This window comes from Sminthopsis crassicaudata, chromosome 4 (genome assembly GCF_048593235.1).
Source record: "Sminthopsis crassicaudata isolate SCR6 chromosome 4, ASM4859323v1, whole genome shotgun sequence".
NCBI classification, from domain to species: Eukaryota; Metazoa; Chordata; class Mammalia; order Dasyuromorphia; family Dasyuridae; genus Sminthopsis; species Sminthopsis crassicaudata.
This window is the reverse complement of record NC_133620.1, coordinates 322,494,710-322,510,663: the sequence shown is the minus strand read 5'-3', so window position 1 is coordinate 322,510,663 and position 15,954 is coordinate 322,494,710. Positions and strand designations below refer to the sequence as shown.

At 34.0% G+C, this 15,954-nt stretch overlaps 1 protein-coding gene across 2 annotated transcripts in view; it reads left to right on the top strand.

Moving 5' to 3' along the window:
- SMURF2 (SMAD specific E3 ubiquitin protein ligase 2) overlaps window positions 1–15,954 on the top strand; it is a 127,732-nt gene that overhangs the window by 12,568 nt on the left and 99,210 nt on the right. The window contains exon 2 of one of the 2 annotated variants that reach the window (XM_074260539.1): window positions 15,111–15,149. The exons of the other annotated variant lie outside the window; for it this stretch is intronic. Within the exon in view, the coding sequence (XP_074116640.1) occupies window positions 15,111–15,149 (39 nt within the window). The remainder of the gene's footprint in view (window positions 1–15,110; window positions 15,150–15,954) is intronic. 2 annotated transcript variants of the gene reach the window in all.

Sequence of the window (15,954 nt, the reverse complement as noted above, 5' to 3'; positions counted from 1 at the left end):
TGCATATATTTTGAAAATAAAAAGCTGTTGTTAAAAATTTAAAAGATACTGCATTCTACTTAAAACCTTATCATTAATACAGGGTTATTTTATGCAGTTTTTCTTTACCTGTTTTTTGTATCCCAGATAAATTGGCCTACTTGCTCTTTCCTAAAATCAGTTTTCCATCCTCCTTCCGGCCTTTAGACTGTTTTTCATACCTGAATACACAAACCTTGGTGTAGCAGCAGCTTCTTGTAGAAAACCTTTCTTGATCCCATAGTTGTTAGTGTTCCCTTCCTGGTCAAAAAATTATGTGTATACTTTTCTGGATTTATCTTATATTCCTCAGGAGAATATGAACTCCTGAAAGGAGAATTTTATATTCCTCAGCACTTAGTCTAGTCTAGTATCTTTTTTCAGAATAGGAGCTTAATCAGAGTAAGGAGCTTAATAAAGATAACAGATAAACTATTTCTTTTTATCTTGAGCCTATGTTCTAGGATCTCTGCCTTCCATTCACTTTCTAATCTCTCACCCTATAATTGAAAGTACTTTTCCTGCCTCTTGTTTCCGGTGTTAAAAAAAAAAAAAATCTTAATAACTCTGTTTTATTTCTTTATTTTTTTTCTCCTTTTTTTTCAGTTTTGGGAGCCTATGATAATTATTTCTTGCTCTTCAATCTTATAAGTCTAATCTCTGTATTTTACTGCTAAGGAAATTGGTGTCTAGAGATGTTAAGCTTGCCCATGATTACCTATTAAGTTTGTAGCAGAGCTGAGGTTAGAATCTGGTCTAGTTTAGTACTCTTCCTAATTATTTCTTTTTTTTTTTTTTTTGTATGACATCTTTAAACTTACTGTGTAAACCCAACAATGTGCTTATTTTATTCACATGAGAAACTATAAAAGTATCCAAAAATATGAAATATATTATTGACCTTTGTAATAGTAAGAAATTATTATACTATTTCATTATGTGAAGAAAAATTATTACTATGTTATTAAATCCTGAGAGGCACTAAATATGACTTTTCTTTAAAATTTCTATGTTATTTATGAATATTAATACAGTAAGCAGAAAAGTCACCAAAGTATTTATAGAGAGCTAGCTTTGGAATGAAGCACACTTTGTTTTAAGAACTATCACAACATGGGAATAAGGGACTCAGCATCTCCGTGATAAAATCCATGTACAATTTTTTGGCCTTTGGTACCAGAGAAGAAATCTTAATTAAGATAAAATGTTTACATTATACAATACTATACAAATATGTTATATGTTTCTAAACTTTTTCTATGTCATCTGCTGGCCTTCCATATATTACAAATTTAAAAAAAACTTGAACTTAAACCAAACACAGAAAATAGGATTGTATTTGTGAAATCAATAAATTAACATTTCATGCTGTTTGTATTTTAAAAAGGCATGTAATTCTATAAGTTACTTTCAGAATTGTTCTGTTTGTTTGTGCTTCCTTCAGAATTTCATTTTGTTCTAATTTCTGCATTAAAAAAAAAAGTTTCATGGACCATTATTATTTGCATTTTTTGACATTATTGCTAATCTCCTTCAGCCCCTCAGTTCTCCTTCCAGTTAAATAACTAAGATAACAAAGTCAAGCAAAACAAATTCATACAATAGTAGCTATGTCTTTTTCCTCCCTTTATGTACTTTTTCAGTCAGGAGATGTCTTCTGAAGACATATGACTAGTGATGAGGTTGGGGTTTGGCATTAAATGATGGGGTTCAGTAGTAGTTCACATATGAAGGATTCACAGTGGCTTTCTAGTTGCTCAAAGATGTTTTTATGTATGAGAAGAGGTTATGGACAAAATGAAGAGGTAAAATAGCTTTCAGGAGTAGTAGATGAAGAGGTCAAAGTGGATAGCCCAACATGCAAATGATTAACAGAATCTTATATCCTCAAGAGAAATTCCTGTTTTATACAAACTTCAAAGGATTTATAAGCCTCCTGAGGAACTTCTTTGGTATACAAACTTCTCTATATCCAAAGGAAGCAGAAAAGTCCTTTGCAAATACAAAATCTTCAGTAAATATGAAATAGATTTGAGAGAGCACAGAGTTAGCAAGGAAAGGGATTTTAATAATTAATATTGGAAAAGTTTATCCAGGGAAACTCACTGTTAACCAGGAGAAAGAATAAGCAGGCTAAGAGGTGGGAGTTTGCCATTAACTGGCAGGCTAAATCCTCAGAGAAGTTGAGCATCCTAAAAGAATTGGCTGTAACAAGAAGAAAGACACCATGAGGCATGGGGAGGGGGCCAGTGAGGATAAGGCAGGATGCTGTGGTGGCTTAACCTAAAAGGGATTCAGCAAAGATGGCATGGGCATGGACAGATTTATAGAGGAAATTTAACCTTGGGGGTTTGACAGTATAATTTAAATTTCTGACTGGTAAGTAAAGTGGGATTACCCAAAACCTTCACAAGAGTGAGACTGTAAGGCTCAGCTGGTCCCCATCAGTGCCCTTCCCTGCTTGCCTCAAAGAGTACTGTAATCTTATCAATTCTTCAGGCTTTCTCTGCCAATCCCACCTAATTACCTAGGGCCTCATCAGTTAGCTTTTGTGTTGATCTGAGTTCTTAAACCTTTCAAAACTGTTTCTTTACATTCTTCTTATCCTTTAATTTCTGCTTCATTCATTCTCTGTTCTTACAATTTAGTATTCTCTGAAATTGTCTTTCTTACAGTGCAATAATTCTCTAAGAGGAAATCTAAGGAAGCTCTTATTTTCTTTTTATCCCCTTTTATTCCACCATCAGGATTAGGAAATTTGTATATATTGTTGGCATCTGCTTATTTTTCAGCATGATCCGCTCTCTTAACATCCCCCAATTCCACTTATTTCTCTCTTAAAGATTTGTATATTTTTACATCTAACTCCATGTGTGTTTGGGTATATCTTTAACCTTTCTTTTTGACTGTTTCAGATAATTTACATCTAAATCATCTAATACCTATTCTCCTTCCTTTATTCTTGTGTTCTCATGTACTCTAATTATAAAACATATTAAGTTTTATTCCTTTTCCCTCCTTTCCGCATTTTTGTTATTGTTGTTTGACCTTCATTCTTGAAGAGGACCAACAATATCTGGATGATGAAATCTTGCCTTGCTGATGAATTGGATTTAAATGATGCAGGGTTTTACCTCATTCTTTTTTCCAGAGTCATTGGAATCCAGTGGCAAGACGTGTAAGTTAGGACAACTGGTTATGACTGAGGATGCAGTGGGAGAGATTTTGGCCTTTTTAAACTAAGGTCTTTTCCAGGTCTCATTTTGTCTGAGGCAAACCCCATTCAATGATTAAAGCTAAGTAAGAACTGAGGCAAAAAAAGATGGCCTCAGAAAGATTTGTTCATTGTTTGAATTTTGATTTTCATACTCTCTTTTTACCATAATCTCTTTTGAAATTGACTCAGCTCATATTTATCATTGAATTGAGATTTTAGTGTTTGTTATCTGATGATTTCTAGGTCACTCTTTCTTTTCACAGTGAGTTCAATTTATTGTCCAGTCTTTTTTTCCTCTCTAACTCTTGCCCTTATTTGAGGGCCTTCATCATATATTTAATATCTCCTTAAACAACTAATATCCTAATTACTCTACTTATTTCCCATAATCTACTCCTTTATCTAATCTTAGCTATATAAAAAAATTTGACATAACCTTAATTTGCCATCACCTTCCTCTTCCACCTTCACTAAATCTTCCTCTTTGTTCATGAACTCTGAAATTTGCTTCTCTGATCATAATCTCATTCCACTCCTTTTGCCTAGTAACTCCAGACCCTTTTCTTTATCCTCACTGTGATCTCTAATGTTCACTCTTCATTTCTTTCCTAGTCCATTACCTTTGTATTGATTGTATATTATTCCTCTTCCCATCTTGACCCATTTGTGTCAGTACAACTATATACTATTCCCTTCTTTTAATTCCCCTGCCCATCTCCAAATTTGCCAAATTTATTCTTTTATATCCTTCCTTGGATCCTTCCCACTATCTTTATGTGTAGTCCTAATTATCTGCTGCTGAATGAAGCAGGAGAAAGTTGTGAAATGGTGCTGATTAATCCACTACAAATTTATATTATAGAAAATTAATTGGGCCCTCACTGTGGCCCCAATTACTTCGCCAATTGATTTTTTTGGTCTTACTCACTACATTAGCCTTTCAAATTTTTTCAAACCTTCTCAAACCTCCTATGCGCTAGCCTTCCCTTACTCTCTCAACTGAGAACCTTGCTTCATGTTTCACTAAAAAATGAGGTCCTTCTGTTAGAATTCTTATTCCTTCCTCCTGATCCCTTCTACTACATAGTCCCTCTTCATTTCTATCTTATCTATCTTATCTCTTCTTGTGTATACATGTACAAGTGATCTCATTCCATCTACTTTTTCAGCATTGTCTCCTCTATTACCCCCCCCCCCCCTTTCCCACCTGTCTTCCAATCTCCCTGCCTGCTGGTTGCTTTTCTGATGTAAATATACATATCTATATCTCCCTGAGCATCAGAAAAATCCTTGATCAATATACATTCTCAGTAGCCATCATCCCATTTTCTATTTTCTCTTTTCCAGCTAACTTTGAAAAAGCTATCAACATTTAATGCCTCCATTTCTTTTCCTCTCACTTCCAAAGTTTGTTTGACTTTAGACCTCATCATTCAATTGAAACTGTTTTCTCCAGTTATTGATGATCTCAAATGCCAAATCTAATGGCTTTTTCCTCATACTTAAATAATTTAATTTTTTTTAGTTACATGTAAACAGAAATATTTAATATTGTTTTTTAAAAAATTCTGAGTTTAAATTCTCTCCTCTCCCACCCAAGGCAAGCAATTTGATATAGATTCTACATGTAGTTATGCAAAATATTTTCATATTAGCCATGTTGCCAAAAAAAAAAAAAAAAAAAAAAGTACAGACCCCAAACCCCACTTAAGAATAATAAAGTTAAAAAGTTTTCTTTAATCTAAAATTGATATAATGTAGCAATGATGTTGAGGTCCCCTGATTTGTGGGGGGGGGGGGGCGGGGCTTCTGTTCTAACAATAAGTCAGTAATCTTCAGGAACTTCCCACACTCATTCTAAGAACAAAAATCTGTCTGAATCCTTAATTTATTGCTGACTGATAATCTGGTCAGTGATATCCAAATTCTGGAGACCACTCTTCTGGGCCATAGAATTAGTGTGTCAATGATAGAAAGCTGGAGTGTCCCTTTGCTTCTGTTTCCTTGCTAATTTCTTTTGAAACTTAGCCTCCTTACAATTACAATAAAACTTTGCCCCTTGATTGCAAAGCCTGGAGATTCTTTTGAGATGCCTCATAACACCTGTCTATGATCCCAAATTTTTGGGATCCCCCTTCACAACCTCAACAAAATCGATCAGTTGTTTCTTTGGATAGTATTCTTCGTTGTAAGTCCTTTGGAATTATCCTGGATCACTGTAATGCTGAGAACATCTGAGCTCTTTAACTGGGTATGTGGATGCAGAAGTGCTGAATTCCTAAAATATTGGGGTTCCAGTACTCTTTCCATATGGGCCATCACATTTTGGAGGTTGGACCCTCAAAAATATATTGAGGTTTCAAGCTGGTATTGTGAGCTGTCTCCAAAGAATTTGTAGGTTAGACCATTTCCAAATCAAGAGGCAAAGATTACACCGCTCTCAGTGCTAATTTCCAGAAGTGAGAAAGACTTGTTCTAAGTTCCCTAGAAGAACCTGCTGTTAAGAATGGGGAAGATGTCATAAGGCAGGCAAAGTCCCTAGATAACTTGCTATCATAAGGTGGGCTAAATTCCTAAAGAAGTTTGGGGGAGGGGATTATGCCATTGACTTGTGGGCTAACCCTAAAAGGAGTTAGCTTTTGTGATAGAGGGTAAAAGGTAAACTCAGAGGTTGACATCAGAACTTAGCCTTCTGATTGGATAAGGTAACTCTGGGGTCAAGATAATTTTGTCAGTTCAAGGAATTCTGCAAAGCAATTCAAGGAGGCCTTACTAAAATAGAAGTCCACTTAACAAAAGGTCCACTAAAATACTGTCAGTGCTTCACTCTCTGGAAGTAGCTTAGACAACAATTTAGACTCTCTTCAGTTAACTAACCTTCCTTCCTATGGCCCACAAAGATACAAGGACCTGGGATCTTTTTGCTAGGGTTTTATTCATTCCATCGTATTCACAGTTGATTATTGTACTTTTTACTATGCACAGTGTTTTCCTAGTTCTGTTCATTTCATTCTTAATCAGTTCATGTAAATTTTTTCAGATTTTTCTGTATAGATCCTGCTTGTCATTTCTTACATCATAATGGTATTCCATTACATCATATATTGTGACTTGTTCAGCCATTCCCCAATTAATGGGCATCCCCCCAATTTATAATTCTTTGCCATTTCAAAAAAGCTGCTATATAAATATTTTTGTACAACAAGGTCGTTTTCCTTTGATCTCTTTAGGGTACAGAAATGTAGTAGAGGCATTGCTAGTTTTATTCATAGCTTTATGGATATAGCTCCAAATTATTCTTAAAATAATGATTGGATCAGTTCACAACTACGCCAACTATACCAACAGTGCATTAGTGTTCAAAACTATGAATCTCAAAGCAGTTATCTAGTGATTTGGTAATAGTTTAAAAAGAGGCAGAGATTAATCCATGGAACAGAGTAGGTACACATTATGCAAGAGGAAACAGCTCAGTTTTTGAAAAACCCAAACACCTCATCTAATTGAGGTAAAAATTCACTTCATTAAAAACTGCTGGGAAAATTGAAAACTATTTTGGTAGTAATTAGGTTTTGACCAACAATTATACCATTATTGCTAAGATAAACTTTATAAGCTTTAAATATATAAAAGGTCACATTAAATAGAGCTGTGATAAAGAATGACCTTTCACATCTCTGGAAAGGAAGAATTCAGAAATAAATCATAGACAGAAAAGATAACATGATAAAATGGCCTAGTAATGAGCAATTAGTATTTGTCCATTTTATTTGTTTTATTTCCATAAGTGGTGTTTTGCAATTTATTTATATAGTTGTTGAACTGTGTCTTGGCAGGTAGGCTTCTATGTATTTAATACTTTGTAGTTATTTTTAATGGTATTATTTTCTTTCTCTTCTTAGATTTTGCTTATAATATATTGAAATGTGAATGATAAAGCATGGATTTGTTTTACATACTACAACTTTCCTGAAATTCTTAATTGTTTCAGTGAATTTCTTTGGTGGCTGTTTAGGATTTTCTAAACTGATGTTATCTGATCTGATGTTATCTGTAAAAAACTGATTATGTTGTTTCTTCTTTGTACTTATTTCCTCAATTTCTTTTTTCTTTTCTTATTTCCATAGCTAGCATTTTACCAAATTGTAATGATAATGGACATACATATTTACTCTTGATCTTACTAATTTATAAACTAGCCTCTACTTTATACATGTATGCCTGTAATGCTTTTCCTTGATTTTTAGATACTACTGTGTGTGATGGCAAACCCCAATTCAAAATACTCAGAGATATCTCAAAGTGAAAAACAGAAGTATAATGTTTTTATTTGATTTTCTTGGAGGTCTTTGGGATCAGCCTTCGTTTCAGTTCAGTAATCACCACATGAGAGCCAGGGGTTAAAGTCCAAATCCTATATTATCTCTTTAAAAGTATTTTCTCCTTTCCTGGGGCCAGTTAGCTTTTTTAGACGCCTGTCTTTCTCTTTGGTTCCAAGAGCTTGAGCTCCTGCTGCCAGTCCTCTGCCAGCTTATTGAGGTCCTCCTGAATGTGTCTTGGTTTCTGTAGGGGAGGCAGGAGGACCACCACCACCACAGTCTCTGTCTTCCAGTTCTGATTCTGGCTGAATTTGTCCGAGTTTATACGCTCTCTTATCAAAGGTAAGAATCTTGTAGAACTATAGTAGTAAGTATTAAGTACTTGTACTGAACTAGAGAACTGTTAAGTACCATGCTAAACAACCATTGTCTTTATCAGTTCCACTGACTTAGCACCTTGTTTCAATTTCTGGCCCATAACACAGAAGCTTTATTAGGATCTTTCGAGAAACGGACAGTCCTCTCACTGGAGTCCCAGAGGGAAGATGGTAGATTTCACAAAGGCTATGAGATAATTTAAATAGTCAGAGAAAAAAAAATTACAGAAACTATTTGCCCATCCACACCTGTTAATCCTCCTAAAAATCACTGGCAAACTCAACCTTTATTCCTTTATTTGTCTCTGGAATATAGGTGGGCTTTTGTGGAGCTAGACTTGGTCCAAAAGAAAGAGTCTGTTCTGCTTCTAAGGTTAATAATCAGTTAAAATAGTTTTAGACTTGGTTTTATCTCTGGCTTTTCTCAATCAACAAATAGAGATTAGCTAAGTTGTAGACTTCTTGAATATCTTCAGGCCATTAAATAGTTAGTCAATTCTTCTCTAAGCAGTTCACTTAAATGTTTTCTCTTTGTTCTTCTTCCCAGAGCCTGATAATTAACAGACCCTTTAAGTCTGGAATTATCAATTATTATTATTCTGAGAAGTCCTCAATTTCCTCTCTACTCAGTTTCATTCACTACTTATATTACGGAAAGAACCATTTATTTCTGTATTTTCTAGTTCACCCTTAAAAAAAAAAAAAAAGAACAGGTATTGCATTTTGTTAAGCTTTTCCTGCATCCATTGATATAATCATATTTTCCTAATAAAATAAATAAAACCTGCATTCTTGGTATAACTTTATCCTGGTTATAGTATACAATCTTTGTTATTATTACTTGTTGCCTTTTAATGTTGTATTTAAAAATTTTACATCAGTATTCATTAGAGATATTGGTCTATAGTTTTGATTCTTCTTGATTTTGTTATCAAAATCATATTTTTTTCACTTTACATAATATTAGAATTATTTTTTCTTTGAATGTTTAAATACAGTTCAATTCTGAATGAAACAAGTGAGCTGTAATGATGGTACTGATAGATCCATTACAGATTTATGTTAGAGAATCTTAACTGGCTCTTCACTATGGGAAAGCAAATTTTTTTTACACTTCTCTAATTGATTCGAATTCAATGTTAGATTCATTTTTTTTTTTAAGTGTTTAAGTAGGTTTCAATTTTAGATCCATTTGGGCTTTTTTCCTTTGAAATTCAATTGTGGTTAATTTGGTATGTTTCAGTACTCTATTTTGTTAATCTGAGTATTTTATATTTTTTGTAACTTTCATTTAAATTGTAAAGATGTCAAAGTACTTTTTTTGATTATGACTTTCTGGTAGTCTAAAAAGTTATTTCTCCTTGATTATTTTTCATATCATTTATTTTTGATATGAAATGAGATAATATAATTTTTACTAATCTTTTACTTTGTTTTTAATATTTTTTATTGTTTTTTGGAGTTATTAACTCTTATTTGGCCTTTTAAAATTTTTAGTGAATCTGTTGTTTGCATAAGTATTATAGCTCTTGTTTTGAGTTAATTGTCTCTCTTTTTCTCTTTCCCTTTTTTTGAGGCAAGACTTGTGACTTGCTTAGGGTCACACAGCTAACAAGTGTTAAGTATGTGAGGCCAGATTTGAACTCAGGTGCTCTTATCTCTAGGGCTGGTGCTCTGTTCACTGCCATTTAGCTGACACTAAATCTTCTTATAAGAAAAAAAAATATCTCTTAAAGTTATCTTCTGTTGTTAATCCCATAGGTGGCTTTCTCTTTGTAGATTTTCTTATTTTCCTTTTTTGTTCTGAGCGATTTAGTTTATTATTTATACCTTTCTTGATTTGTGTATTTACCTTTTTTGTCTTTGTTTTGTCTGAGGTTTTTGTCAAAGTGATCTTTTGTAGAAATACTTAATTTACTTTTTTTTTTTTTTTTTATTAAATATCCATTCTTCTCTTGCATTTATCATCAAACTCAGTTTTTAAGGCATGGAATCTTGGGTTGTATCTTGAACTTATTTGTTCTAAACAATCCATGGGCTTTCTAAACAAAATATGACAATTATATACGATTAAGCAACATGTTCTGAGTGATGTAGACTTAAAATCGTAGGGAAAAGGAAGAAGGAATAAGGGCAGGGTCTAGGAAGCAAGGGAGGAGTTGGGGAAGTGTTAGGGAAGGACCAGGGAGGGGCCTGGTCTCTTGTATCTACCCATAAAAGTGTGTTGATACCCGAGATAGGAGGAAGTAGATTATGCATTTTAGATATGCAGGTAGTCCTAGCTCTGTGTGGCAGTTTGTTTGTCCTTTCTTCTGGAGGAGGACCATGACTTCAGGGAGATGATGTCATGGCATGCAAATGAATTGGATTTAAGTGAGGGAGGGCTGGGCAAGGTCTTCTGCCTCACTTTCCTCTCCAGAGCCGTTTGGGTCCAGTGGTCAGATACAGATCAGGAAGTCTGGAGATGGCCCTGGATGCAATAGGAGACCTTGGCCTTTTTAAACTTAGGTCTTAACAGGTCTCGCTTTAACTAAAGCTGTACCCATTTGGTGATTTAAGGATAGGTAGCAACTGAGGCAAAGAACCTCTTCTTTTCACCTACTCCAAAAAAAAAAAAAAACCAAACAAAACAAACAAACTCCTAAACAAATATTCAAATACATAAATAAATAAATCTGGGAGGGAAAGGCCCTTAAAGTTTCTTAGCAGAAACGATTTCTATTTACATTTAATCTGAGTCTATCAGGACCCAAACAATGACCAAAAGGAAGTTGGCATGATACATGTTAGGTGGCCAATCAATGAGAATCGAGTGGTTTAGGTTTGTTATGGTCCTTAAAGAAATCTAGCTAAGTAAACTCCAAAGTATCTTGGGAGGATTCAGAGATCAGAAGGAAAAAGGGGGAAAAAAAAAAAAAGCTTTTAAGAGCATCTGTAGTATTAGTGGAAACCAGATGAAGGGGTAAAAGTTACTGATTAAAGTTCTTGTTCCACATCACTACTGCTGTGAAAGTAGTGGCCCTTCGGGGGTTCTTCAGACCACACTTTGTGAATCATGAGTGTAGTATAGGCCATCCTTTGTTGGTCACATGACTTGGGTTCTCTAGCATTTAAAAAAAATCTTCATTTCTTCTAGAAACTATAGTTGTGGGCAAGTTATGATTTTCTTTTGAGTCTTTGCTTGTAGATGATTTATCTTGTGAACACTTGGCATCATAATAGCTCTTTATCTTTTTGTGTTTATATTCTTCCAGCCTTATTGATTTGATTGGGACTTTGTATGTTAGGGTTAGGAATATTTCTGATAGAATTGTAGTGATCATTTATGTTCTTCACCTGTCTTATTTGTTGTTCGAATGCTGAGTGAAAATGTTGTAGCCCTGCTCTTTTCCTTGTTGTAGCTCTTGTTTCAGAGGCACCCTACCTAGGTCAAAAACACAGGCTCTGATTTCTTTCTTTAGGTAGAGGAATCACATTGTGCCTCCTATGCAAAAATCTTAGATCCCTCTTCTGGAGTTGTAACTCAATGCTGAGTTCCTATTTTTTAAATGAGTTAAAAAGACAGGGACTAAGTTTAATAATCTGTTCTGTCCTTTGTAGTGTGGCTTTGTATGTCACGACTCACTGTTTCTCAATTTCTATTCTAGTCATTTGCTTATTGGTTAAATTTGTAATTTTTTCCTGGAAAGATTATCTACTGTGGTTTCTCTTTTAAGTTTCTAATCACTTCTAGGTTTGGCACTCATCTGAGATTTGAATTCAATCTGAGATTGAATAGTTGTTAAGGGAGCTGGGTTACACTTCTTTATCCCACTTTGCCATCTTGGTTTTTCTCCCTCTGTTTAGTTTGATTCTGTATTGTCTGAAGTCCTATCCCTGTGATCATATCTGTTGAATCTTTTGTACTAGATTTTCTTTTACTTTAAGGGCCAAGCATTCAGTTCTACCAGATTGAGGGGAAGCTCAGGTTAGTGGCTGTAAACTTTGTGGATCCCTAGACTAGGTTGATTGTTTCCATCTTACTTGGAGCTTTCTATGCACCTTTTTATAATTGTCCTAAGACCCCCTGGACCACTCACATTCTCAGGTCTTAGTACCTGGGATCTTTTGGTTGAAGCATTTGACTTTGCGAAGCTTTTGAAGGATTCCTAAACCCTAAGACTTCCTTCAATTTATCTTCTCTGCCTGGGTCCCTCTCTTTAGTGCTGACTAAGCTAGGCAATCACTGTAGTTTCATTCTTTTTTTGGAATATTTGTATGGAAATTGATGTTCCTTGTTCCTGATTCTGCCATCTGATTGCAAGGCCTGAACCAATAAAAAAGACATCATACTAAGTTATATCTATTTTATTAATTCAATTATGAGTTTTTCAAGAATGATTATTTTGACATTATGGTGTAGGTAACATCAACTAAACATAATTTTATAGCCACTATTTTCATCTTGAAAGAAACTTATTGGATCAGAAAACATGATTTCTGATGGTAGCACGGAATAAATGGAAAAGAACACAAGTCCTTGAAATTAGAATTCTTATATCAACTCTTACATTTAAGGTTTAATTCTGATTAAGATAATACTTGAGCTTTAGTTTTCTTATTCTATAAAACAGATGTTTCTATATTACGTCAAAAAAGAAAGTGAATATAGAGAATGTAGGGTGACTACAGTGAATATAGAGCAATAACTTTGTAATCAAGAAGATCTAAGTTCAAGTTGTGCTTTAAACATAAATGAGCAATATGACCAGGAACAAGTCACTTTACACGCTTAACTTCCCCCAGACAACTCAGAAAAGTCAAAAAACCTAGGGTGTTCACCTACTGCTAGGTGCTGAAGAGAGAAAGCTGTAAATTAAATAGATCTTACCTGAAAGAGTTTATAGTCTATGGGAGGAAACAAGTATACTTAGAAATATGTATCCATATATGTCCAAAATAAATGGAAATACAGAGTAATTATATTGAAGGAAGTGATGTTAACAACTGGAAGGATCAGGAAAGACCTTTTGAAATATAACACCTCTCTCACAAACTCACAGTGGCTGAGGAAAAATAAAGCTATACTTATGCAGTTTTTCAACCTTCACTGATATGCTTATCAACAGTCATGAAACCAAATATGTCCTCCCCCAAACAAAATATTTTCCCACAAACTTGGAGGAGGGTGCGCCTTTTCCCACAATGATCATTTTCTAGTTGAACATGTTGATTTAACTTATAACTGTTAAGATACATATAGAGAACATGTGTGTAATTCAAAACTCTTTGTACTGAAAATCTTTTCTTGAATCTGTATCTGGTCTTTTTCTCCACTAAAAGGAGGTCAGTATTTCTTGAATTTGTTTCTCTTCTCTGGTGACTGACTGTTTTTTCATAATTGTCTGACTCAAGTATGTCTTCTAGTGCAATACATCTTGGTTGGGCATAAGGGGAGAGGGTTGGAGTGAAGAAGGAAACTTGAAAGGTGAACTTTTTTCCTATCCTAAAAAAGAACAATTCTCTTTTCTGGCCTTCTTCCAGTCTGTTCCAGTTCTCAAATTGGCAACCTCTGACCCCATTCAGAATATTCCATCTTTTGCCTTCCACATTACAGATTTTTACATTTATTATGTTTGACTCTTTTTCTTTTAAAAATTTATTTTTATTTTTCCAAATATATGCACAGTTTTCAACTTTCACCTTTGCAAAACCTGTATTCCAAATTTTTCTCCCTCTCTCTCCTCAAGATAGCAAACAATCTGATATAGTTTAAACATGTGTGGTTCTTCTGAACATATTTCCATATTCATCATAATGCACAAGAAAAATCAGATCAAAACAGGAAAAAACACATGCAGAAAAAAAACAAAAACAAGCAAACAAAAAACAAAAGTGAAAATACTATTCTTTGATCCATACTATTCTTTGATCCATATTCATTCTCCACAGTTCTCTCTGGATATGAATGACACTTTTCCATCAGAAGTGTACTGGAATTGTTTTGGATCACCTCATTGTCGAGTCAATTCTGTCACAGATGATAATCACATAATCTTGTTGTTACTCTGTACAATGTTCTCTTGTTTCTGCTCACTTCTTGGTTGATCTTTTTGGATTCAGATGTCATTCAATTTGTTAGCTATCCTTCTTAGTTTTGTACTATCTCCACAATTTTTTTTTACATATGTCATTTATAGCTTTTAATAGCACAAAGCCAAGTGCAGACTGTCTTCCCAATCCTCCACAGATCTGCTGCAGACATCCTTTTAAATTGCTGTTGGCCCCTTTATGTTTCAGTGGTTTCAATATAAAATCAAGTTCATCTCTACCTAATAGTTTTGATGTTTAGTTCATATTCTGTTCCCTGTATTAGAATGGTCTTTCCTTACTCTCACCTTTTTTCTCCCACTTTTCTCCCACTTTTTAGAATTTTTTATTTTCTTCAAAACTTTGCTTCAGGGCCACTTTTTCTTGATATTTCCAGTTTTTAGAGTCTATCTTCCCCTCCCAGTTTACAGTTTTTTTTTAAAATATATTTGCATATGCTTATGTGCTTACTTATTTCTTGGGTAGAATATAAATTTCTTGAGGAAAGGAACTGTCTCATTTTTGTCTTTGTAACTCTGGTACTTGCTGCAGTGTCTGACATATTAAACATTTAATAAATGCTTATTGATAGGTTGTTCTCTTTGTTTTAATCAATCTTAAAATGTGTGATGAAAGCATCTACTAATAGCAAACCTCACAAAATGGCAAAAATGTGTGTTATTTAAAATGGCTTCATGTTTTATGAGAAATTGCAGAGAACAGGTAAAGTAAATATTACTATCTCTCCTTGACTATATGTACTTTTCCCCTGAAGAGTTGGTTAAATTCACATGATCTAAGCAGCCTATCTTTTCCACAAAGCAGCCTAAATTTTAAAATTTGTGCAAAAAATGTAGCATATTTAGTATAATAGATTGTGAACATCCTTATCTTCAGTTGTTGAAAATGCTGCTAAAGTTGTATCTTTTGACTAGTTATTTTTATTTTTTTGTTCTTTAAGACCGTATTTCATGTATTTTTTGTAGCTAATGTTTTAAGGAATATTTGGTCTTCTGTCTGTCATAGTAGTGTATTAACTGGGACTTATGAGATATTCTTAAAACTTTATTCTTTTAATTTTTTAAAATATATTTCTTGTTTCTTTTACAGTACTCTGTGCAAAAAACTTGGTGAAAAAGGATTTTTTCAGTAAGTAAGATCAAAATGTCAATAATTTTTGTATATTGAAAGTTAGTATGATTTTTTTTTTGCATATTATGATATGTTTTCAGAATCATCTGTATATATTTTTCAATGTAGGAGTATTTTAATTGTATTCATAGGTGTTTTGTGTGTTTTTTTTAAGTCCCTCTTCACTAGCAAATAATGACATGTTAGACATTATTCTTTGAATGTTTAAAAAGTTAAGTACACAGTATTTGTCTTTGTGGTTTAAAAAAACATTTTGAAGGATATGTTGATTCCTCAAAGTATATGCTTCAAATGGAAAACCTGTCTGCATTCTCCCTGTCCTATGTAATTATTATCCATGTTTTCTTATAAACTCTGTATCTTAGGGAAAACCTTTTCCCCTGAAAATCCATCCCTTCTGAACTTTGATATTTTTATGGATAGTATTGTCATGCTTCTGGCCCACCCAGGAGACTCACCACCTTAGACTCATTGTCGACTCTTTAGCCACTCTTTACTCTTTGCCCAACATGTCCATTCATTTGCCACATTTCATCAATTCTGCTGTGACAGCATGATTTGCTTCTGTCCCCCTTTTTTTTCCCGATCATTCATGTGGCCACAACCTTAGTTTAGGTTCTCATCATGTATCACATGTACAGCCTTCTAATGGGTCTCATTGCCCCCATGTTTCCTCATTCTTCCACAGAGTAGTGAGCAGTATTTCTGAAGCACAAGTCTGAACATTTCACTGCCTTATTAAGGAAACTGCAATGGTTCATTATTACTTTTATAATTAAATATAAACTCTTCTGTTTGACAT